Source organism: Callorhinus ursinus, unplaced genomic scaffold (genome assembly GCF_003265705.2).
Source record: "Callorhinus ursinus isolate GAN/ISIS: 27379988/994484 unplaced genomic scaffold, GSC_fseal_2.0 scaffold12, whole genome shotgun sequence".
Lineage (NCBI taxonomy): Eukaryota > Metazoa > Chordata > Mammalia > Carnivora > Otariidae > Callorhinus > Callorhinus ursinus.
The window spans coordinates 84539117-84565176 of NW_027397074.1; the positions used below are offsets into that span (position 1 = coordinate 84539117).

Genomic DNA, 26060 nt, shown 5'->3' on the forward strand with positions numbered 1-26060 from the left:
CAAGGTCTGGAAGGAAACCTCTCAAAATGCAGTATAAAATACATACGTATCTGTGTGTGATCAGTATCACATTAGTTGCAAAATTAAAAACGTTCTTTTTAAAAGCACTTATAGGGGTGCCTGGGTGGCTCAGTCACTTAAGCATCTGCCTTTGGTTCAGGTCATGATCTCAGGGTCCTGGGGTCCAGTCCCACATCAAGCCCCACATCGGGGCTCCCAGCTCAGGAGGGAGCCTGCTTCTCCCTCTCCCCACTGCTCCTGCACTCTTGCTATCTCTCTATCTCTCTCAAATAAATGAAATATATAAAAAAATAAAAGCATTTCTAGTCTAGCAATAGAAGTTCATTCAACAGCAAAACATTATCAGGTTGGAAAGATCCTTGTTCCTTCTCTATCCCTAAATCTCACTGATTTAGTCATGGGTACCAGCAGACTGGGAGAGCACTGTGTCAAAGGTCAGAATAGAGATGATATTTTCATAACCATCTCCAAGATCCCTATAATTTTGAGTATAGTTCCATGACTTAACAGTCATGGAACTCGCCCCTAGCTTGTCTCTTCGGCTGCCATTTAACTATTGGGCTATGTTTACAGGTCAGTTTGAACATGTGCTTTCCTCTTCGAAGCATCCCTAGAGAAATGACCTATGGGGAAATAATCGTTCCCATGTAGATATTATCCAGGCGATCTGCAACAACGTCATTACAGATCCTGACACTTAAGTTAGTTATCACATGCCAAGTATATATGGTCTGAAAACGGTACACTGGGGGCACCTGGGTGGCTCCATCATTAAGCATCTGCCTTTGGCTCAGGTCATGATCTCAGGGTCCTGGGATCGAGCCCCGCATCTGGTTCCCTGCTCCCCGGGAAGCCTGCTTCTCCCTCTCCCACTCCCCCTGCTTGTGTTCCCTCTCTCACTGTGTCTCTCTCTGTCAAATAAATAAATAAAATCTTAAAAAAAAAAAAAGAAAAGAAAATGGTACACTGGGACCAGGCAGCTGCCCATCTGCATGCCCTGCACGATGAGGCTAACGATCAATCTGATCAGGGAATTAGACCATGTGGGATGAAACAATTTCTTATATGTGCTTGGAGAACTCAGGAATGGTCCTGACAACATCCCATGGTTAGGATACAAGGGGAGAAAGCTGGAGGCACCTGGGTGACTCAGTCAGTTGGGAGTCTGGCTCTTGATTTCAGCTCAGGTCATGATCTCAGGGTCAGGATGATGGAGCCCCAAGTCAGCCCCACGCTCAGTGCAGAGTCCGCTTGGGATTTTCTCCCTCTCTCCCTCTCCCTCTACTCCTCCCCCTGTTCTCACTTTCTCTAAAATAAATAAACAAATAAACGAATAAATGAATAAATGAATAAATAAAATCTTTTAGAAAAAAGGCGGGGAGCTGAAGCTTTCAGAAATAAAAGAATTCATTTTCAGAAATAATCTGCTTCTTCAGCCAAACACTATTGTAGCCAGAGATACACACAACTGCATGTAACGTTCTGTCTTACATTTTAAACTTAATATAGCATTATGATCATTTTTCCCACCCTGTTACCTTGTCTTCTGAGAGAACTTCGCTTTTGCTTGAAGGCTCTGCCTTAACTAAGAAAATTAGAGATGGAAATGAGGACCCAGGCACACACTCAGAAATCCTTTCGCCATTCAGCTGCTGCCTGAGAATACCTGCCATACTGCTTAAATTCATTCTGTGCACGGGCGTATGGGTGGCTCAGTTGGTCAGTGGGTTAAGAGACTGCCTTCGGCTCAGGTCATGATCCTGGGGTCTCGGGATTGAGTCCCGCGTCAGGCCCCTTGCTTGGTGGGGAGTCTGCTTCTCCCTCTGCCCTTCACCCCGCTCTCGCTCACTCTCTCTCAAATAAAATCTTAAAAAAAAATGAATTATGAAAAAAAGATTCATTTTGTGCATGGCTAAAACACTGAGCTCGGATTTGAGCACTACCTTTAAGAGGACATCGCCGCCATGTCCGCAGCTTCAACTTTTATTGTATCTTCCAATAAACTTGAGTACTGACTGCTTTTGCTGTGATTCAAAAGAGGGAAATGTTCACACATCTGGGGGTGGCCAACCATTGAAAATAAGGGCACACTAACATTTTTGCAGGAGGTTGTCTGTGACAAGACATTCTTTTCAAGTTTGCAGAAATAGGTAACTAGAACAGTCATTTCATTGTTAAGCCAATGGTCTTGGCCACCACTTCTCATTGTTCCAAGGTGAGGAAATTCTTTTTCTTTTTAGATTTTATTTATTTATTCTGGGAGGGGGGAGTGGGGCAGAGGGAGAGGGACAAGGAGGGTCAGGACCTGAGATCATGATCTGAGCTGAAACAAAGAGCCAGACACTCAGCTACTCAACCGACTCAGCCACCTGGGGGACCCTTAAGGTAAAGGAATTCTTTTTTTTTTTTTTTTAAGATTTGATTTGATTTTTGAGAGAAAGAGAGCATAAGCCAGGGGGAGGGGCAGAGGGAGAAGCCAACTCCCCGCGGAGCAGGGAGCCCGATGTGGGGCTCGATCCCAGGGCCCTGGGACCATGACCTCAGCCGAAGGCAGGCACTTAACTGACTGAGCCACCCAGGTGCCCAAGGTAAAGGAATTCTTAGGATGTTTGTAGAGTCACACTAAGATTTTTCCCTTAGTATTCAAATTTCATCGTCACCGAATGCTAGAAGTTTCTAGGCATTATTGGTATTTGTGGAAATTAAACAGTAAAACTTAAATCAAAGACATAATAAGCTTATATTAGAAATAAAAAATATTTACTGTATTTGTTGTGAAAGGGTAGGAGTAGAGGCTCTGGAGTCAGACTGCACAATCTTGAGGTTAGACCCTACTCCGTTTTTTACGCATTCAATATTTATTAAGTACCTACTATGTGCCAAGTAGTTGTCAGTGTGCAATCTTCCATATGTTTTGTAATATTTTGCTATCTTAAAGTGCATTTTTAAAATTTCAAATTCCTATTGTTCATTGCAAATATGTGGGAGTACAATCGATTTTTGTGTGTTGGCCTTGAATACTGTGACCTTCCTAAACTCACAATAGTTTTAGTAGCTTTGCTGTAGATTCCGTAGGATTTTCTACATGAATCATATCCTCTGCAAATAAAGACACTTTATTTCTTTTTCATTATGGATGCCTTTCATTTGTTTGGCTTTCCTTATTTCACTAGCCAGAATCTCCAGTACAATGTTGAAAATAAGTAGTAAGAGTGCATATTCTTGCCTTGTTCCTGATCTTAGGGAAATAATTCAGTCTTTCCATTACATAAGATGTTAGCTATAGATTTTTAGTAGATGCCCTTTATCAGGTTGAGGAGGTTCCCTTCTGATTCTAGTTTTCTGAAAGGTTTTTATTTTTTTATTTTTATTTATTTTTATTTATTTTTAAGATTTTATTTATTTTTCGACAGAGAGAGAGACAGCGAGAAGGGAACACAAGTGGTGGGGGGGTGGGGGAGAGGGAGAAGCAGGCTTCCTGCTGAGCAGGGAGCCTGACACAGGGCTCCATCCCAGGGATCATGATCTGAGCCAAAGGCAGACACTTAACGACTGAAGTCGTCTTAGACTAAAGACTAAAGATTGATTTTCAACAGTTAAACCAACCTTGAATTCCTGAGACAAACTGCACTTGGTCGTGATGTATTATTATTTTCATATTGTTGGATTTGATTTACTAAAATTCTATTGAATTTATATGTCTATGTATGTATGTTTTTATTGTTCTTCTCTTGTTAGATTTTTGTCTGGCTTTGATATCACATAATGTTGGCCTCATAGAATGAATTGGGGAAGTACTCTCAGTTTTCTGGAAGAGTTTGTGTAGAATTGATATATTTTTCTTTCTTAAATGTTTGGTAGAATTCTCTAGTGTAATTTTCTTTGTGGCAAAGATTATAACCATAAATTCAATTTCTTTAATAGATATATAGGGCTATTCAGGCTATCTATTTCTTCATGGGTGAGTTTTGGTAGTTAGTGGAATTTCCCCATTTCACATAAATTGTCAAATTTATTGGCATAAAGTTCATAATATTCTTTTTTTATATGTTAGTAACTATAGAATCTGTAGCAAGGTCACCTCTCATTGCTGATGTTGATAATTTTTGTCTTCTCTCGTTTTTGATTAGTCTGGTTAGAGGCTTGTAAATTTTAGTGGCCTCCTCAAAGAACCACTTTTTTGGTTGCATTGATTTTTCTTTGTTCTTTTCCTATTTTCTACTCCACCAATTTCAGCTCTGACCTTTATTTCCTTTCTTCAGCTTACTTTAGGTTTTATTTACCTTTTTTCCCTCCAGTGTCTTAAAATGAAAGCCAAAGTCATGGCTTTGTGGCCTTTCTTCTCTTCTAAGATAGGCATTTTGTGCTACAAACTTCCCTCTAATTATGGCTTGAGACCATGAATTAGGCAGGTGGAGACGGTCGATATAGGAGAGTCTACACAAGGATTAGAACACACAGGATGGGAAACATAATACGGCTCAGATACATAGTGAGAGGTATTCCATGTAAGAGGAGACCATGCAAAGAACTGGAACGTGGAGAATTTGGGGAAAGGCAGGTTATTTCGTATATAGCTGAGGTGCAGCAAGGGATGAAGCTGGAGAAGAGGGGGCCGGATAATAAAAGGCTTTGGCCTGAGGGCAACAAAGAGTGAGTGAAGAACGTTAAGCAGGGGACTAGGATGATAATACGTGCATTCTATAAAGCTACTCTGGCGGTCATGTGGAGGGAGAAGCACCTGCAGCCAGATACACCAGGTTGAAGGTGGTCTTGGGCTAATCCAAGCGAGAGATGGTGGCGGTGGGGATGAAGCAGAGAGATGAAAGTGAAAGTAGAGAGCTAAAATCAGTGTGAAAATGCTGACCGACAGAGATGTATTGGGCAGGGGATCTCCGAGTCAGTAGCTAGGGGCGCCACTCAGAGAGAGAGGGAAAGACAAGGAGGAACATGGATACTGGCAGGCAGGGACTAGGGTGGGAGTGGGGCTGGGAACAATTTCAATTGGGGGCATATTAAGCTTAAGATGCCTGTTAGGCACCCGAGCAGAGATGTATAGAAGCCAGGTGTATACATGGGTTTGGAGCTTAGGACAAATGCTTGGCCCGTGGATGAGCTGGCTACCACCAGTATATGAAGGCTAAGTGAAGCACTGTGAGTGCGTGGAATCACCCACGGAGAATGTGTTGAGTGAGAATAAAGTGGAGGATGACACTTTGGAGAACAACGATATCTCAGGGATTGTCATAAGATATAACAGAGGTCAGAGTGACATTTCGCTATGAAAGAGAGAACAATAAGACAAGGAACAACAACAATGTCTATGAGATTTATCAGCAGAGAAGTAGTACGGACTCTTCATGATGTATTTAAAAATAGTAATATGTATTATTTACAGAATACTTGAAAAGTACAAAAAGATATAAAGAAATACAAGAAGGAAAAAAAAATCCGTAGGCCACCCACCCAAAGACCACTACTGTGAATATTGTGGTTATCTCCTTCCTTTCTTTCCCTATCAGTGTGCATACACATTACACACACCCACATGTCCACATTCTCTTGTACAAAAATGAGATACTAGGGACACCTGGCTGCTCAGTCAGTAGAGCCTGTGACTCTTGATCTCAGGGTCATGAATTCAAGCCCCACGTTGAGCATGGAGCCTACTTTAAAAAAATGAGACACTATCTGTATCATCTTGGGGATTGTATTGGTTTTCTTTTTCCATTATCATTATATTTGACATATTTCCCCCCACTTATGTGGGTACTTTAAAAATAGTTGGATATAATAGGGAAATAGAGGCAAGTCATGATTTTCTTTTTTTGGAAAGAAAACCCATTTTATTTATTTATTTTTAAATAATCTCTATTTAATTAATTTTTAAAAGATGTTTACAGGGTGATGTTTTATTTAAAACCAGAGTCTTTTAGGAATTAAAAAAAATCTAATTTTAAGTCCAAAGAAAACATAATAATCCCTCTAAGCTCATCTTTGGGTGGTTTACTCAAAGAAGAGACCCAAAGTGATGTCAACCTGATGAGTATAATACAAACACTATCTTGAATGAATAACATCCGGCTGAACTTCCAAACTGTCAGTAGGCAAAGCTGTATTTTTCAAAATGTAGTAGATCCATAAGAAAAACCATTTTAAAGAAAAAATTTTTAAAACTCTTCCTTTTAGGGGTGCCTAGGTGGCTCAGTCGCTAAGCGTCTGCCTTCGGATCAGATCATGATCCCAGAGTCCTGGGATCGAGCCCCGCGTCGGGCCCCCTGCTCCGAGGGAAGCCTGCTTCTCCCTCTCCCACTCCCCGCTTGTGTTCCCTCTGTCACTGTGTCTCTCTCTGTCAAATAAATAAAATCTTAAAAAAACAAAACAAAAAACAACACCTTCCTTTTAAAGGTAAAGCTTACTCAGAGATGAGATGCATTACCTTATCCCTATTACTGTGGTTAATAGCTAGCTGAGCTAACTAGTCACTAAGAGGAAAAAACACCTGTATGAGGATATGATAATTTTCTTTCTTTTTTTTTTCAAAGATTTTATTTGGGATAAATACAGGATATCAACCTCGTGACTCCAGCATTCTTGGTTTTAACTGCCTCTCTGTGATCTCTGACATTTTATTTTTTTATTTTATTTGTTTATTAAAGATTTTATTTGTTTATTCGAGAGAGAGAGAGAGAGAGCATGAGGTGGGCAGAGAAGGGGGGAGAGGGACAAGCAGACTCGATGCTGAGCTTGAGCCCGACAGGCGGCTTGATCGCAAGACCCCGAGATCACAACCCCAGCTGAAACCAAGAGTCGGTCGCTTAACCGGCTGCGCCACCCATATTTCATAAATGAGGTCTTATCATCTACTCTTCCCGAACATTTGCAAAGACGTCCTGGAGAAACCTCAGGGCAGCTGCTGCACCAGCTGAGGAAGTGCTGTTCATACTGGGTCTGAGGAATGCAAATGCTGGATCACACCACAGAGAGACGGTGTGAATGGCGGCCTGTCGTGGTCCATCTGGGCTGCTATCACAGGATTCCACAGACTGGGTGGCTTATGAACAACAGAAGCTGATTCCTCACTGTGCAGAGGCTGCAAGTCCGAGACCAAGGCTCTGGCAGATTCCACGCCTGGTGAGGACCGCTTCCGCGTTCGTAGACATCATCCTCTCCCTGTGTCTTTGAGTGCTGTGTCGGAAGGGGCCCGTGCGCTCTCTGGGGTCCCTTTTATAAGGACACTAATCTCGTTACTGAGGGCTCCCCCCTCATGACCTAATCACCTCCCAAAGACCGGCAAGACCGGCTTCCTAAAACCATCAGAGTGGGCAGTAGGATTTCACATATGAGAATGCGGCCGGGAGGGGGGGGGGGGGGGGGGGGGGCGTGTGCGCACAGACTTTCAGTCAATAACGTACTCCTTTGAGTTGGGCAATCCCTGGCCCTGTGTCTCCTGAAGCAAAGTAGAAAAGCAAGGTTCCCTGTGAAAGGAACGGATTTTGCAGTGTTACCGTCTAGTGCTCAAATCTAATACCCACTCTGTAGATGGTATTTTTACATAATCTCTAAAGAATTCTGTTGAAAATTAAATCTATAGCCATAGGCTTGATGCACCAGATCAGCCCACTCAGGGATTTGGTCCATCACTTTATTCTTACTACTCTGGTGAGATGTCCACTAGAGCTAATTAGCTACTGATAGCCAATAAAGAAAACCCATCTGAGTTTACGGTCATTTCCAATGAGGGGATTCTTTGGCTACTGGTAAATGAGAAAGTTACTTTCACAAGCTTGATGCTCCTTGATATTTTAATATGGAATGATTTATTGTGGCTTTTTTTTAAACCACAAAAGTAGGGGCACCCGGGTGTCTCAGTCAGTTAAGCATCTGACTCTTGATTTTGGCTCAGGTCGTGATCTCAGGATCGTGGGACTGAACCCTGCGTCGGGCTCTGTGCCCAGCACGGAGTCTGCTTGAGATTCTGTCTCTCCCTCTCCCCCTCCCCCTGCTCTCTCTCTCTCAAATAATAAAATAAAAATAAAATAAATTTTTAAAAAAATAAAACTGCAGGGACTCCTGGGTGGCTCAGTCGTTGGGCATCTGCCTTCGGCTCAGGTCATGGTCCCAGGGTCCCGGGATGGAGCCCCGCATGGGGCTCCCTGCTCTGCGGGAAGCCTGCTTCTCCCTCTCCCACTCCCCCTGCTCGTGTTCCTTCTCTCGCTGTGTCTCTCTCTGTGAAATAAATAAATAAAATCTTTAAAAAAATAAAAAAATAAAAATAAAAATAAGCTGCAGAAGCTTGTACACCTGAAACAAATGTAACATAGTGTGTCAACTGTACTTTAATAGAAAAAAAAAACTTCTCACACATACAAAAATATTATGGTGATTTAGGGCAATTGTCTCAGGTCCCCTCCCTCTTCAGGAGCTTTGTACTATCACTTTACTATAGCTCAATAAACCTTGCTTTGCTGCCCATCAAAATAATAATAATAATAATAATAATGGTGAGGGCGCCTGGGTGGCTCAGATGGTTAAGTGTCTGCCTTCGGCTCAGGTCTTGATCCCGGGGTCCTGGGATCGAGTCCCACATCGGGCTCCCTGCTCCTTGGGAGCCTGCTTCTCCCTCTGCCTCTCTCTCTCTCTGTCTCTCATTAATAAATAAATAAAATCTTTAAATAATAATAATAATGGTGATTTAAGTCCTGTAGATATTTCACTTCTGTGGTTTTAAGCAACATGAAATAGTTGGTAATTTTTAAAAATCAGCATGTCTTGATCTAAAAAAACTGCATTTAGGTGAATTACATTAAATTGTTATAAAAACTGATCTCATTGTCATTGTATGAAAAGCTCTAAAGAGAAACATATTCAGTAGGTGTTCAGTTTTCAAATAAGCTATGGTTTCTCCAGTTGGTCCATCAAAATATTCTGAAATTCCTTGGAGACTTTTGGATAAGCCCTATTATTTCTGCTGTATATCTATGTAGGGATCATAAAACAATAAGCTCTCTTCCATTTTCGCAGCACTTGGATATATCCATGAAAGTAACCTTGTAAACAAAATGATATTTAAATTTTAAGCTTGACACTTGTACCTTGTACGTAAGGAAATTATTATCAACCATGTTAAAGCTGAAGCATGGACAGGTTAAGGTTATCAAACATCTGTTATTAAATTAGTAATGTTTTACAAAGCATAGCACAATTGGACAACAGACGTGCTTCAGAAAGCTTTGTATAACTCGAAAGAAAGAAAAGGCTTTTATGTTTTGTATTGTATTGTTGTATTTTTTAGTGATTTTTTGCCAACTGCACTGAAATGCCAGCAAGACAAAGGGAGTATTTTAGGCTGGTATCTTTTGATCTGGGGAGCTATAGGTTTTAAAGATTTTTATTTTATTTATTTGTCAGAGAGAGGAGCGAGCACAAGCAGGGGGAGCAGCAGGCAGAGGGAGAAGCGGGCTCCCTGCTGAGCCCGATGCGGGGCTCGATCCCAGGACCCTGGATCATGATCTGAGCCAAAGGCAGAGGCTTAATTGACTGAGCCACCCAGGTGCCCCTGGGGAGCTGCGGGTTTTGTGTGCCAGCTCTCTGGGTAGAATCCTTGCATGCGTAAATTCTGGAGATGGATGTGTGCATATCCTCATATACTTAAGTAACCTGAGTGGTTGTTCAGTCGGTCTTTGTATAGAATTCTTCCCTGCCTTTGAATTCTGACTTGGAAAATCTGTGGATTCTGAACTACGGCTACCTGATCTTCTCCAAAGCACGTTGTGCAGGAGAAGGTGACTTCGCCATTCTAGGACCTACGTAAGTTACAGCCACAAGGATTCAGCTCCCTGAACCTCAGGGAGGTTGTTAACTTTGTCCCCAGATTATTATTGGCATTGATTCTGAAGACATACTTGATACACCGAGGTACAGGGCCATCAGAATAAGGACACCAGGAAGTCCAGGATCAGTAAAGCAGCCTATGATGTGGCAGATGCCCTATAAAGACAGAGAGAAAATGACATGTCAGGTCCTCTCAACTATGTTACTGTCACATCTTCAGCTTGTTACTGGTGGCGGAGGAAGACTTTGGGATAAGGCTCATTCTACTTTCATAACTAAAGGCAAGAAAATTTTTTAAAAAGAGGACAGAATTGGGGCGCCTGGGTGGCTCAGTCAGTTAGGCGTCTGCCTTCAGCTCAGGTCATGATCCCGGGGTCCTGGGATCGAGCCCCGCATCGGGCTTCCTGCTCCTCGGGGAGCCTGCTTCTCCCTCTCCCTCTGCCTGCTGCCCCCCCTGCTTGTGCTCTCTCTGACAAATCAATAAATAAAATCTAAAACAAAAACAAACAAAATTCCCGTCTTATGTATTATTTAAAAAAATCTATTTGACAGGGACACCTGGGTGGCTCAGTCGGTTGAGCATCCAGCTGTTGGTTTCAGCTCAGGCCATGATCTCAGGGTGGTGATATCAGGGTTGTGAAATCGAGTCCCACATCGGGCTCCACACTCAGCTCGGAGTCTGCTCATCCCTCTCTCTCTGCTCTTCTCCCCTGCTCTAAAACAAACAAATGAACAAACAAATAAATAAGTAAAATCTTTTAAAAAAAGATCTATTTGACAGTTTAGAACTCTCCTTAAATTGGTGAATAACCCGATGTCTTTCACTCTTAGACTAGGGGAGTTAACTGTGTACGCTTACAGGTAGTTCTTCCTCGATGTAGAGTTAGAAGCCTAGTGATCTTTTTGAAAGTCTTGGTTTGTTTGCTCCTGAGAAATAAAGCCAGAAGTGAAACCAATATAATGTTTTGCAGAATCTTCTTTTATGATGCGACATATTTAACCTCAACACTTTACTGAACGTTTTAACTTCTCGGAAATCAGTGGCAGAAACCCCAAACATTAAAAAACAAAAACAAAAGTACAGTCTATGTCGTTTCTAAATGTAAATTACAATTTTGACCATGGCACTGATATGACATGATATGATATGATATGACATATCGTATATACGAAAAAGCATTAGTTGCCTTTGAAAGGGAGCTCTACCTTCAGCTTCTCTCTAGAGATGAAGTCTTGGTTACATTTTAGGGTTTTTGTCCTTTTTTTGATATCAGCTTTATAAATCAGTCAGTGAACAAACCAGCATCTTTTATTCCTATCTAGAAGAGCAATGTGCTCTCTCCTCTAGTTCGGTCAGTTTCATTTCCCAAACCCCAAGGCCACCACCACGCCAAGGAGACTAGGTAAAGGGACTTGCATGATCTCTACGCAGAGTCTCGGACGTGGGTGCTCGTACACCCAAACCAGCCACACTCTGATGCTCTTCAAACCCACATGCTCACCGGCATGGGAGTCAACTGCCTTTTCCATCTCCATGCTCCTCCATTCCCAAAGAAGAAGTGGCTCTCGCCCCATTTCAGTCTGGGATATCAAGTCTGGTTTGGGACTATCAGAGTCTACACAGAGAGGCCACCATGAGGTGGATTCGTTTCCTCCAACTTTATGTCCAAAAGCACCTTCAGGGGTGCTGGAATTCCCATATTTTATCAACCGCACAAGATACTGGGAGAGAGAAAATCAAAATGAAAACCTAACAACCTGAGGACTCAGGAGTGCCAGGAAGGGAGAATAAAACCATCGGCACGCTTCCCACGTGATTAAGAAGCTGGGTGTGGTGGATACGTTATGGTGTTTAGGGTCATAGCAGAAATACCTCCCCAGGAGAGATGCTGTCAGGGACACTGCACCTAACAGTTCCCAGCAGCATCTAACCCAAGTAACAGAATAGTCATTCTGCTCCGAACCAAAGGGCAGTTCCCGCCGTTCTCTCTCTGAGGCTGGACAGCACAGTCCCAGAAAGGAGTGGAGGAAATGGCCGGGTGTAGTTTAGGAAGCAGATGCCAGGGGACAGTGAGGAACCTGGCGCATGGTCCGGGAGGCGCCGACAGAGGGGCGCAGCTGTCTCATGTGTGAATCTTTTTTTTTTTAAGTTTTCATTTATCTATTTATTTAGAGCTTTCTTTTCGATCTTTTTTATTTGACAGAGAGAGACACAGGGAGAGGCTTCCCGCCGAGCAGAGAGCCCAATGCGGGGCTCGATCCCAGGACCCTGGGATCATGACCTGAGCCGAAGGCAGAGGCTTGATGACTGAGCCACCCAGGCGCCCTAAGTTTTTATTTATTTAAGTAATCTCTGCACCCAACGTGGGGCTCAAACTCATGACGCCAGATCAAGAGTTGCAGGCTCTACCGACGGAGCCAGCCAGGCACCCCTGATTGAGAGTCTTAACTGCTTCCTTCTCGAACTGCCTTCTTTCATGGACCACACATGGACCCCTTTGTGGAAAAGGGACATTCTTTTCCTCCCGGGCTCTGTTAGCCTATCCAGCCTGCATTTTTATCAACTTCTAGTCTACTTGGGCAGCAGCCGTCCCCTCGTCATGGGGTCGAGGCTCAGCTGAGAAGTCGGCTTCTCTGGGACAGCTTCCCTGGCCCCTCCAGTTCCGGTCAAGTGCCCTCCCTGTGTGCTGCCCTTCCCCGGTGCTTTCCCTCTGGCCTGGCGCTCATTCCACTTTCCATATCTGCCCGGGTATTCCTCTCTGCCCACGAGACTGTGCATTCTTGAGGGCATGGGCGGTACCTGGCCATATCAGTGCCTGTCCAACGCATGGGACTGCTTTCCTTCCTGCTGCTGTCCTTTGACCCGGTGCTTTCCAAACGTCCATTCATTTTTATATCCTTCCTCATTCCTATGCAGCAGGAAAGAGGGTGTTTTCCCCCATGGAAGTCGTTCTCACTGAATAAAAAAGTTATGACATGATTTTCAAATAGTAAAATTGCAGGCATTTTCTCTTCTCTCCGCATGAAAACTCTAAGGGGCTGGAGAAAGGGGATAATTTCCTGTACAGTTACGCTCTTTCACTCCTATGTGGATGACTTACTGAATCTTCAACAGCAAGTAACTCAAAAATAAATATACGTTGGGCGTCTGGGTGGCTCAGTCATTAAGTGTCTGCCTTCGGCTCAGGTCATGATCCCAGGGTCCTGGGATCGAGCCCTGCATCAGGCTCCCTGCTCAGCGGGAAGCCTGCTTCTCCCTCTCTCCCCCACACCCGCCTGCTTGTGTTCTTGCTCTTGCTATCTCTGTCAAATAAATAAAATCTTTTAAAAATAAATAAATAAATAAATATATGTGACTTTAAAAGTCATTGGAGGGGTGGGTCAGGGAATCCTACTGATAAAGAAGCTGGACGTCTCAATAAAGTCTGGCTAAACAGCAAACGGAAAGAATGGATGAATTGCTGAGACTCTCTTGGTCTTTGATTTCATGAATTACTCTCAGATTTTCAACAAAAAACACGACAGGCCTAGAGAGATCAGTCTCGTAAATATTCCCCATAACGTGTGGAAAGTTTCTTCTTTTTTTCTTGAGAGAGAGAGAGAGAGAGAAAGAGAGAGAGCAGGCATGGGGGGAGGGGCAGAGAGAGAGAGAATCCCAAGCAGGCTCCATGCTGAATATGGAGCCCAATGCAGGGCTCAATCTCACAACCCTGAGATCATGACCCAAACCAAAATCAAGAGTCAGACGCTTAACTGACCGAGCCACCCAGGTGCCCCGTGAAAAGTTCCTTCTTATGCTCATCCAGATTCTCCTCCTCCTGTGCTTAGAAATAGATGGCTACATCATCAAAGACACTGCCACCCGGCCCCACAAACACACCTGCTTTAGTCTCAGGACGGCTTCATGTCCGTCCTCATCAGAAATGTTCAGAAAACTTCCACCTTTGTTCATATCAGATAAGGGCTTCTGACATGGATCTTGAGAAGCCAGACTTTTCAATAAGACAGGCAAGGCTTTGGTGACATAATTCCAGGAAGAGCTTGTGATAATGTTGCTGGTCCTCCTTCCACAAGTCAACATTCACTTCACACAAACCAGATGTGCACCCTGGCAGAGGTGGAATATTGAATACATAGGTTCTCGTTTCATAAGAAGAATATGTGTGTCGTGGGGGGACTCAAAAGGGAGTCAGTCAGTGGAACTGCCACAGACCTTCATTTCTAGCTGCAGAAACACAACCTGAAATGCATAGTTTGATTCAATTAAATGAACATTTGAGTACATACCATAGGACACAGTTACGTACTATAGGATGTAGTCATGTCAACAAGGTAGAGTACTGCATGATAAAGTATGCACAGAACTGTCTTCAACACTTTCCGGGAGATATCTTTAAAACACCTGTGTCTGTGAGAAAGAAATACAGAAGGTTACATCTGCAGAGACTTCTACATTTGGTACTGTTTCACTCCACTAAAAGTGAAATTTAAATTGGAAACAGATTATTTGCCCCAAGAACACATTCCAAATGTCAGAAAGAAATGACAGAACGTCAATTATCGTTAGCACCAGAAAATCAAAATATCACTTCCCCTAGAAAGTGATGAAGAGGAATAAGGAAAATGTCCTAGCTTCCTAATAACTTGACAAATGTGGAACAGGAGCTTGATTAGATAGCCACAATCCAAGAGAAGAATATTATTATTTGTTAAAAGAAAGGAGTCCCGACAGATACTTGTTGAAGGAGAGGAAGGAAAGCATAGAAGTGGAACTCAAAGAACAGAAGTTGTATTATCAGTCACCTCAGAGCAAATCACTTCCACCTCTCTGTGAGTCACTTTCCTCACCCATTAAGACGAGGGCGTTAGATTATGGTCACTCAGGATTCTATTTTTTTTTCAAGATTTTATTTATTTATTTGACACAGAGAGAGACACAGCGAGAGAGGGAACACAAGCAGGGGGAGTGGGAGAGGGAGAAGCAGGCCTCCCGCGGAGCAGGGAGCCCGATGCGGGGCTCGATCCCAGGACCCCGGGACCATGACCTGAGCCGAAGGCAGACGCTTAACGACTGAGCCACCCAGGCGCCCCTCTATTTGTAATATATATATTTTGCGTTAGTGAAAAAGGCAGTAAGAAATTGTCATGTTTTTGGAAACGTTTCAAATTAGGCTAAGTATCAGGAAACTGAATTACTGTCACCCCTGGGGGTTCTTTGAAAAACTTCAAACTAAAGAGTTGCGACCATCATTAGCATTTTCTAAAGAACTGTTGTTAAAGTGACAGGGCCTAGTCAAGACTGCGCTTTAGGATCGTGCTATCATACGTCCCCCTGTGGGACTTCTTTCCTTTTCTCAGCCGTCATCTCCTTTGCTCCTCTTTCTCCCGCTCTGCACCTCACCAACATGCAAGCTTAGCTTCAGGGAAACTGCGACGATCAGCGCGCCCGGGGCTGACGGCAGAATCAGTGGCTACGAGCAGGACTCTTTCATTAACCCACTGATTGATTCCCCAAGCGCTCGCAGAGCGCCCACTGAGGCCATACACTCGATGGGTAACGAGAAAAAATTAGTCTCTGCTTCATGGAACTTAGTCCTGGGCCGAGCGCACGGATGTACCGGCACCGCCCTCTCCGGACCCCAGAGCGCGAGCTCAGGCTGGACTGATGTCACCGTCCGAGCGGCCCGGACGGCGCCCCCTACCGGCCCGGAACGCCCCGGCCGGCTGTCCTCCAGCGACCGCGGGCAACCGCCTCCGCCCGGCCGAGACGTCACCGTTCACACCCGACGGCTCCTGCAGCGTCTGCGTGGTCCCAGATCCCGGGCCGAGCCGCCGGTCCCGCCCCCGGGATGGTCTCCGGCCGGAGACCAGGCTTCCGTCGGGCGCAGGTTGCCCCGTCCCCGGGCCGAGCCGCCGCCGCCTCCCCCGCCCGCCGTAGTGCGGCCGCCTAGTGCTACTGGGGAGGTCCGGTCGGTCCAGCAGCCGCTCCAGCAGCCGCCCCGGGGTGGGGCATGCGCCTGCGCCCGTCAGCTCCGTCCCGCGGCGGCCGTTGCCCTGGAGACACGCAGGGCATCCTGGGAACGTTGCCGTTCCTGCGCGTGAACTGGGCTCCCACAGCGCCGCCTGCGGGTGGGAGAAGCAGATTGCTCCGGCGGCCTCGGGCGGCTGTTCTTGTTTGAACAGCGTCCGGATCTCCTCTGCTCCCTGGACTGGGAGAACTGGAATTGCACCAGATTCTCCACAGCTATGACCTTTCCTCCTTTGAGGGCTACACAAGGTTAGATCTGAAAGTGATCACATAGAAGTCAGGGAATCGGATCCTGTATAACGTTCCTTTTTCAGCTTCAGTTGTTCTTGCCCCAGATTGCCGCTTTTCAAAATGAAATTGTGCGTCACTGCGTAGCCATTCACTACTCCATCCACCTGTACGCCACTCACCTGTCCACCGTGGTGGTTTTCACGTTTGGTCATTTCGGGAAAGGTTGGGGCTGCCTTGGGCTCAGAGCAACTCCTCCAGCTTCTATGAGGAGCCAGGAGGGGTGGGAGGGGGTGTTAAGGGAGGCAAACTGGGAAGGTGCACTATGGCCAAAGGTGTGGGGCTCGATCCCAGGGCTGGGATCGTCACCTGAGAGGAAGGCAGATGGAAGGCAGACTGAGCCACCCAGGTGCCCCTGGGAACTATTACCTTTTTTTTTTAATTTTTTTTTAAAGATTTTATTTATTTATTTGAGAGAGAGTGAGAGAGAGCGAGCACACACGCAGGGGGAGAGAGAGAGGGAGAGAGAAAGGGAGAAGCAGACTCTCCGCTGAGCAAGGAGCCCCAAGCAGGACTCCATCCCAGGACCCCGGGATCATGACCCAAGCTGAAGGCAGCCAATTAACCGCCTGGGCCACCCAGGCTCCCCAGGAAACTATTACTTTAAAAGAAGACTGAAATATCCTAGATCTCTGTGCTCTTAAAAGGCCTCCCCAGAGCCTATATTGGTTACAGTAAAGGAATCTTGTGATAAAGGTGGTAAGTGGGGTGAGAGCAGGAGAGACTTAAACCATATACTATCTAGCTTATAGAAAATAGGCCCAAAAGAGTTTTCTGAGAAATGCTAAGGCAACAGGAAGTAATAGAAAGGGCTCATTCAAGGAATACCTTAAATAACTTGTCACCGACTTTGGAAGTTAGGCATATTCTAGTTTCGCTCAGGAGCCTTCTACTTCTAGGGGAGGAGGTGGTTAGCCCCGTGATGGGTATTAAGGAGGGCACATATTGCAAGGAGCACTGGGTGTTATTCGCAAACAGTGAATCATGGAACACTACGTCAAAAACTAATAAAGTACTATATGGTGACTAACACAACGTAATAATGAAAAGAAAAGAAAAGAAGCCTTCTACAGGGGACACCTGGATGGCTCAGTTGGTTAAGCATCTGCCTTCAGCCCAGGTCATGATCCCAGGGTCCTGGGATCAAGTCCCCCATGGGGCTCCTTGCTCAGTGGGGAACCTGCTGCTCCCCCTGCTTGTGCTCTCTCTCTCTCTCTCCCTGACAGACAAATAAAATCTTAAAAAAAAGAAAGCCTTCTACTGTGACATTCACCAATTCAGCCAAATAAATTTCCATCTCTATTTTTTGCTTATGCCTCTAAGATAAAAACTTCTGCAAAAAGTACTTCCTCTTGTCCCTAAAATTCTCACTAATGCTTCAAACTCTCCCCCTTCTCTCATAAATTTTGGGGATCTGCTGTGCAAATTTCTACACCAGTCAGAAATTTCCAGATTCCCTTGAGATACTCAGCTCGGCTTACTGAGTTTGCTCTATGTAAGACATCCTACCAGATGCTACTGGAGATGATTTACTCCCAATGGATCAATTTTGCAAGGATTCAGGTGACTCATGTTTTCATGTTTCTCCTCTAATTTCCCCTATTCTTTCTTAGCTAAAGAAAAAGCCATCAGATGTGAACCCCCAATTCTACAACCAAATTGTATTTGTAGTAGCAACCTCTCTCTCCTCCAGTTACTTGGGAAAAGTGTCCCTCCCCCACCGAAGGCCAGTTCCTCCACCTGCACAGCTGTCTTTCCTCTGCTACATCTTCACTCTCCTTTTTCAGACTCTTTCCCCATTAGCAGGCAGATTTGCTCTAGTATCAATAACAGTAACTTTTTCAGCTACTGTCAATTTCTCTGCTCCATTTTACACTAAACTTCTGGAAAGAGTTCTGTATACAGCCTGTCTCCAATTCCTTATCCACACCGTGCACCCAGTCAGCCAAGGTCTGCCTTTCTGCTCCAACACAAAGGAAAGTGTTCTTGTCTAGGTCAATATCTACCTTGATGTTGCCAAATCTTCTGGCCACTTCTTTGCTCTTATTGCACCAAACTTCTCAGCAGCACTCATCTCTGCTGTCCTGCTTCTTGGAATATTCTCCTTGTTTGGCTGCTGAGGCACCACTCACCCTCCCACCTCACAATTCCCTCCTTTTTGTTCTCTTTCCCTACTTCTCCAAATCTGTTGACCCTCAAATAATTAGGGTTACTGAGGACTTGGTTCTCCATTCTCCTTTGTCCACTCTCGAGCTCTAGGTGATCTCAGTGCCAGGGAATTTAAACCTTTGATGCTGATGACCGTGTTTCTTTCTCTAGTCCAGACATCTGCTCTGAGCTCCAAACTCACAAATCTGTTAAACAACACCACCCCTTGCACCTTTCCCTTTGCCTTTCTGGTGCTGCTGCTGGTGGTAGTGGAAGGAGGGCCTGACTAGTCACTGACAGACTTTTAGTTAATTGCCCTGGTCTTGGGCTTCCATCCTGCCTGGCTCCCCGGCTGAGCATCCGCTCAACCAGTCACACTCCTCCAAGACTCAGTCCCCTTTCTGCCTCTTCCTGCTTGTGGCGACTCCACTTCCCTTCATTAGATACCATTCTGCCAATAACTTTCTGGAATCTGTTGAACTTTCTCATCTGCTGATGGTTTCCTCTGAGTTCTCTTCATGGTTGTAGATTTATATAAAAAATTCCTTTACTGTAATATAAGTGGGATATCCAGAGGCAGAAGACAAATATGAGTGTGCTTGGTTCCCATCTTGAGTCAAGCCAGTGACTGGGCTTTTGTGAATAGGATCTTTTTCTTTTCTTTTCTTTTTAAGATTTTGTTTAATTGACAGAGAGAGACACAGCGAGAGGGGGAGCGGGAGAGGGAGAAGCAGGCCTCCCGCGGAGCAGGGAGCCTGATGCGGGGCTCCATCCCAGGACCCTGGGATCATGACCTGAGCTGAAGGCAGACGCTTGACGACTGAGCCACCCAGGCGCCCTTAAATTTTTAATTTTTTTTGGAGAGGGAGAGTGCAAGGTGGGGAGGGGCAGAGGGAGAAGAATCTTAATCAGGTTCCACACCAAACACGGAGCCCAACATGGGGCTTGATCTCACAACCTGAGCCAAAAATATCAAGTCAGAGGCTTAACTGACCGAGCCACCCGGGCTCCCCTCTTTCCCTTATTTAAAAAAGAATCTTTGGAGCCAGTGTTCCAGAGAAATCATGTGTGACACGTAGTTTAGTGACAATCTCATTTTCTGTCATTCCTCAGAATTTCAGGTCTTTTTTTCTAAAGATTTATTTATTTATTTAAGAGAGACCGAGTGAGAGGGAGAAGCAGACTCCCGAGCAGAGAGCCTCATGCGGGGTTCAATCCCAGAACCCCAAGATCATGACCTGAGTGAAAGGCAGATGCCTAACTGACTGAGCCACCCAGGTGCCCCAGAATTTCAGGTCTTTTCACGAAACATGAACCCTCTAGAAGTCAGGATATCTTTGAACAGAATGTAGTTCTGTCTCTGAAGTACAGATATTCCGTGCTCACGTAGCCTTCATCTCACGTAACAAGCGGGGTAGTTTCCTGGACTTCTACTTGTACTACTTGTATTATGTTTACTTTTTTTAACATTTGCTTAAAAATTCTCCACGCTACACGACAAAGCCGTCTGGTTTTGTTACTTTTTTTCCAAAGATTTTACTTTTAAGTAACCTCTACACCCAACCTGGGGCCCGAACTCACAGCCCTGAGGATCAGGAGTTGCACGCTCTACCAACTGAGCCAGCCAGGCTTCCCTTGGCTTTGTTATTTTGTCTCTACTCAGATTTAGTCACCTCTTGGTCACTCGGAATCTCATTCACTGTCTTGGCTTCCAAAAGCGTCTGTTCTGCAGCTCCCAAACCCATCTCGTATCTATATTCTAGCCCCATAGATCTTAGCACCCCTGCTTTTATGTTTCTTCAACTCAGATGAGCCAAACTTTGCTGAAATTATCTGCTTTTCCTTAGGGGGAACTATGCACAACCACTGTGTAAGCGGCCATGAGACCTCAGCATTCACATACAGACAGACAGACTGGGATTCAGAGAACTCATTTTATTGCTATCAGTTTCCAAATAAATTAATCAAAACCAAATCCAACATCGTATCAGGCCTGCAACAAAATTCACTGGGTTTAAACCCCCCAGTTTAGGGTCACACTGTGAAAGAGTCAAGTGGATGTTTAAGAGCCATCCCATCTCCTCAGCTTTGAGAACAGTACTGGAGGGACTGACTGTCTTGGTTCAAGCTGGGATTTCGGAGCTAGCTTAGCATTGGCGGGGAAATTACCACTTAAGACGGCAGGAAGAACAGATAGCTCTTTTATCAGTAGATAGGAAATATAACAGGTGATGAGCTAAACGAGAAAATCCTGTGTGGTTTCTCATACGCCTAACTCGCGGTACATTCTTGCTCAAAAGGGGGCCCCCTGTTCCTAAAATCTGTCTCCCCGTGGGTTTGGCTGTGGCCGCTGTGGATTCCCAGGCCACATGGACTCCGCTGAAGGCTCCGGATGCCCTCCACGGCCTCAACTCCAGTCGGCCTCGATCATTGCAAACAGCTGGCTGAGCCTCTTCTTAATGTCAGGCTCATCTGGGGCACTGTAAGATTTCGTGTGCACCCTGATGTGTTCCACCAGCTTAGACTTATAGATGAAGCCCTTACCGCAGTCGCCGCAGGCAAATGGCCTCTCAGGCCTGTGTATGCGCTGGTGCCGAAGCATGTGTCCCTTTTCCCGGAAGTTCTTATCACACTCGGGACAGCGGAAAGGTCTCTCCCCCGTGTGCAGGCCTTGGTGGCTGAGCAGCTGAGCCTTCAAGCGGAAACTCTTGTCACACTTGGGACACTGGAAAGGCTTCTCCCCTGTGTGGGTCCTGATGTGCTCGATGAGTTTGGACTGCTTGGCAAAGCCCTTGCCACACTCGCAGGAGAAGGGCATCTCGCCGCCGTGCAGCAGCTGGTGGGCCTTCATGTCGGCCTTCACGCGGTAGCTCTTGCCGCACTCGGGGCACTGGAAGGGTCTCTCCCCCGTGTGCAGGCGCTGGTGACTCAGCAGCTGCCCCTTCAGGCGGAAACTCCTGTCGCAGGCGGGGCACTGGAAGGGCCGCTCCCCGCTGTGCACGCGGAAGTGCTCGGTGAGCTTGGACTGCCTGGTGAAGCCCTTGCCACACTCCCCGCACGAGAAGGGCCTCTCCTTGCTGTGCGTGCGCTGGTGCGCCTTCAGGATGCCCTTCAGGCGGAAGCTCTTGTCACACTCGGGGCACTGGAAGGGCCTCTCCCCGCTGTGCACCCTCAGGTGCTCCCGGAGCTTGCACTGGTGGGCGAAGCCCCGGCCACACTCGCCGCAGGAGAAGGGCCTCTCCCCGCTGTGGCAGAGCCGATGTGCCCGCAGCATGCTCTTGAGGCGGAAGCTCAGCTCACACTCGGGGCACTGGAAGGGCTTCTCGTCGGTGTGCAGCCGCTGGTGCCTCAGCAGCTGTCCCCTCTGGCGGAAGCTCCTGCCACATTCGGCGCACCAGAAGGGCTTCTCCCCGCTGTGGACTCGGCTGTGCTCCGTGAGTTTACACCGCTTGGCGAAGGCCTTGCCGCACTTCCGGCAGGAGAACGGCCGCTCGCCACTGTGCACGCGCTGGTGCACCTTCAGCAGGCCGCTCAGGCGGAAGCTCTTGCCGCACTGCGGGCACCGGAAGGGCTTCTCTCCCGTGTGCACCCTGAGGTGGCTGGCGAGCTTGGACCTTGCGGTGAAGCGCTTACCACACTCCGTGCAGGAGAATGGCCTCTCCCCGGGGGGGCGGCGCGGGGGAGCCTCCGCGGTCCCCTGCCGGGGGCACAGCTCCTCGCCGGCCGGCTCAGCCTTCCCGGGGAAGGCGGCATCGCCTCCTCTCCAGGAGCTTAGCCCCTCCCTGCCGGGCTGGCCCTGGCGAGCCCGCCTGCTGCTCGAGAGAAAGCTCCCGTCACATTTGGGGCACCGGGAAGGCCGCTCCCCCTTGCGCCGGAGGCGGTGGCCGAGAAGGGCGTGCTTGTGCGGGAAGCGCGTCTTACACTCGGGGCAGGGCAGCGGGCTCTTCCCTGCGTGGACAGCCACATGTCCGAGCAAACACTGCTTCCGGGGGAAGCTCCGCCCACAGTCGGGACACCGGAAGCGCCTGGGACCCTGACCGATGCTCCGCTGTTGCTGGGGGGCAGCCTGTTTGCTGAATTTCTTCCAGGACCTCCCTGGCTGGTCCTTCAGGTGGCTCCTCTCGTGCTTCTCTGAGTGCTCCTCCTTCCAAAAGCTTTCCCCGCAGACAGCGCAAGGGTGCTGGGTACCGTCCCCAGAGCAGGCCCCCTGCAAGCCAGGGAGCCCCGGCGCTCCGGGACTTGGGGTTCCCTCTCTCTGGAGGGGCTCCCCGGAGCTGTGGACTACTGGAAGTGGAGCCTGTGCGGCATGTCTGCGTGGGCTCAGGAGGGCCATGAAGGCACCATCTTCCCCTTCTCCTCCTGAGGGTGCAGAGGGGCACTGGCCTTCTCGGGGATCCAGCTGGAAATAGCGTTCAGCTTCTCCTGAATGCACAGCTTGTTGGCTTTCTGAAATGGAAAACAAAAATTCAGTCAGTATTCCTCTCTGTGGCATGACTAAAGGCTTATGTCACCAGGAGAGGGAGCGGTTAACGGTGACGTCTGGTGGCCTGGGAACCCAGCTCCCACGGAACTCCACAACCAGGGACATTTCAACTGTGGTTCTAATTTCATGGCTGAGAGTTTGGTAAGAAGTCTGCTGAAACTAAACTAAAAAAAACATATCTTATGGGCCCAGCACGCTCCCGCTGCGCCACTCTGCTTGTTTAAAAAAAACATACCTTAAAAGAGGAAAATATAGGGGCGCCTGGCTGGCTCAGTCAGTCGAAAGAGCATATGGCTCTTGATCTCCGGGTCATGAGTTCAAGCCTCATGTTGGGTGTAGAGATTACTTAAATAAATTAAACTTTAAAAAAAAAAGAAGAAAATATAGGTCTCAAACATATGGCCTAAGCTTTGGAATCAGCCTGTCTGGGTTCAAATCCCATCTCTCCACTGTGTACCCTTTGTCAAGCTAATCCCTCTTGGCTCCGATTCCTTCTCCTGTAGACACAGGGAAGCAGCAGGACGTATGATTGTCAGGTCATTAGGTGAGATCCTTCATGTACGGTGCTGAGCATGTGCCTGGCATACTGCATGCACCTGTAAGAACTCACCACCACCATGACCCCAGGAGCATCACACTTGTACCATTTTGATGTGCAGACATTCCTGGAATCAACAAGTGATGACAGCACTGTCACTAACAGACCCTAACACCACAGTCATGACCCAGGGCCTGGCCTCTGATCCCCCCCCTCACCCCTATGCCCACAAACCTTTTAAAAAGGTTTCTTGGAAGAATTGATAACAGATGGCAAAAAGTAAATAATTTGTGGAGCAAAAAAACCCCTTTACTGTCCAGAAAGAAGCAACAAAAAACTCAACAGACTATTGACAAGATTTCTTGGAATGATGCTCCCATTGGCTTTCTCATTCCATACTTTAATGCTGACTTTTAAGAATCCAAAAATCTCAGGGGCACCTGAGTGGCTCAGTCGGTTGAGCATCCAACTCTTGATTTCGGCTCGGGTCATGAGATCGAGCCCCAAGTTGGGCTCCGCACTCAGCAGGGAATCTGCTTGAAATTCTCTCCCTCTGCCCCACCCCCTGCTCGTTCTCACTCTCTCTCTAATAAATAAATACATGAATATTTAAAAAGAATCCAAAAATCTCAGACTGTCCCATCATAACAAGAAACAACAGAGGAGAGCTGAGTTTGAGGTATTCAAGTAGAGTCAACAGTCTCCAGATAGGAAGGAAGCAATTTTTGTTACTAGAATGTGGATAACCAGTCTCTGATTCCTGCCACCGTCCCCCTCGCCCTACCTACTACTAACAACAGCTCACATTCACTGAGCTCTTACTGTGTTCCAGGTATCACTTTAACACTTTACATATGTTAACCTATATAGGCCTATAATGTAGGCACTTTTATTGTCTTCATTTTATAGGTCAGGAAATTGAAATACTGAGAGGCTGAACAACTTGCTCAAGGTGCCCCAGAAAAGACAAGATCCAGACTCAGACTCTAGAACCCACACTCCTAACCACTGTACTTTACTGTGTTTCTCTAGAATACACCAGAGAGGGTGTATTCCAGAGGCTGGACAGCCTCAGCCCAGCCAAACAGGAAGACAAGATCAGAGAACTGGAACAAACTGAGCGTGATGTCTTAAGGCAGGGCTCTAATTTCTTAATACTTACCCTGAAACTGATGACCCTTGATAACTGGATCAAATTGCAAACCAGCAGAAGAGCAAATTATGTTTCCTGATTTCTGTGATTCTCCCCAGTTCTTGAAGAACTCTTTCCCCTGTTCAATCCAGGATATTAGTTCTGGTTTGGGAAGTCCATCATCTGTGCAAAGAAGTCAGACAAGGTAGTTTGGTTTCTTTGAGCACTAAATTTAAAGCACACCAAGTTGCTTTTAAGTTTTCAAAATGTACTCCTGGGAAAACATATGAGACGAGATGTCAAAAAATAGATTATAGGTTTATGCAAGGAGGAGCAAAACTGCCCACATATCCTACCAGTACTTCCTAATCTATTTGGACCTGTTAATTAAATCAGTTTACTGTTTAAATCCTGTCTTGGTCCCCATATATCGAGCAATATGTATTTTGTCGTGGATTTCAAACTCACTAGTAGCGTGCTTTGAGAATGGTGGGACAGCCCTGCGAACAACTGGAGACACCATGGGAAGAGGGGGGTATGCAAAAATAAAAACTGGAATGCCTAACCTAGGGAATTTCAAAGTAGGTAGCTCCAGCTAAAATATTCTCAGAAGTCTGCTGGTGACTCAGTGCTAATCACAGCCCAAAACATGGTTGAGTTCTGCTAGAATAAAAAGGGTTGCAAGCAATAAAATAAGGAAATGAAAATAGTTACAAGATTCTCTAATATATGACCCCATTCCCCTAATAAAATGTTTTATGTATTTTCAAGTAAAACTTTCTTTCAATACTATCTGTTTTACAGAACCTAAAGTATGCTTCATAGATTGCTAAAGGGAGATCAGTGTATGGTTCAGATCAGAGAAAGAGGGTAAGCCAGGTAATGCCTCAGGGATAAAATGTCAGAGTGGAGTAGTACATGTGGAGACTGATCACTCTGTTCCAGATCCCTCCTTGCCCTCTGAAATCTGACTTCAATCCCAAAAGAAGTCTAAGGCTGCTCCCACGGGAAAAGGAATCACTATCTTTTATTTAAATTCATACACCTATTCTCAATCTTCATCTGTTGAAGTCCCAGCACCTTTTAAAATAAAAGTATTTTCCCAAAAATAAAACCAAGAAAACATTTTCAATTTACAGTAACACCAAAAAGAATTAACACACTTAGGAATAAGTTTAATAAAAGAAATACAAGACTTACACAATAAAAATTATAAAATATTGTTGAAAGAGATTTTAAAAGTCATAAATAAATGGAAAGATATCTCATGTTCATGAATAGGAAGTCTTAAAATTGTTAAGATGACAATATTCCCAAGGGGTGAGGGGTGGGGGGATGGAGTAGCTGGATGATGGACATTAAGGACGGCACGTGATGTAGTGATCACTGGGTATTATATAAGACTCATGGGCGCCTGGGTGGCTCAGTTGGTTAGGCGACTGCCTTCGGCTCAGGTCATGATCCTGGAGTCCCGGGATCGAGTCCCGCGTCGGGCTCCCCGCTCGGTGGGGAGTCTGCTTCTCCCTCTGACCCTCTTCCCTCTCGTGCTCTCTATCTCTCATTCTCTCTCTCAAATAAATAAATAAAA

The 26060-nt window shown here is 46.1% G+C and overlaps 1 protein-coding gene and 1 long non-coding RNA gene across 5 annotated transcripts in view; both read right to left on the minus strand.

Moving 5' to 3' along the window:
• Window positions 1–9932: 9932 nt before the first annotated feature.
• LOC141373929 (uncharacterized) lies at window positions 9933–14240 on the minus strand. The gene is made up of 3 exons (XR_012380396.1): window positions 13736–14240; window positions 10414–10570; window positions 9933–10011 (listed from the first exon to the last, which is right to left on the minus strand). It is a non-coding gene; the product is annotated as an uncharacterized lncRNA (long non-coding RNA).
• A 5999-nt stretch (window positions 14241–20239) lies between these two features.
• Window positions 20240–26060, minus strand: part of ZNF786 (zinc finger protein 786) — a 31240-nt gene continuing 25419 nt past the window's right edge. For 2 of the 4 annotated variants that reach the window (XM_073899360.1, XM_025854925.2), the window contains exons 3-4: window positions 24503–24655; window positions 20240–22765 (exon numbers count right to left, since the gene is read on the minus strand). In XM_073899360.1, coding sequence (XP_073755461.1) covers window positions 20727–22765; window positions 24503–24655 — 2192 coding nt within the window. In that variant the 3' untranslated portion in view covers window positions 20240–20726. Of the gene's footprint in view, window positions 22766–24502; window positions 24656–25038; window positions 25136–26060 lie in introns of all 4 variants that reach the window. The other 2 variants (XM_073899362.1, XM_073899361.1) reach the window with 2 other exon arrangements.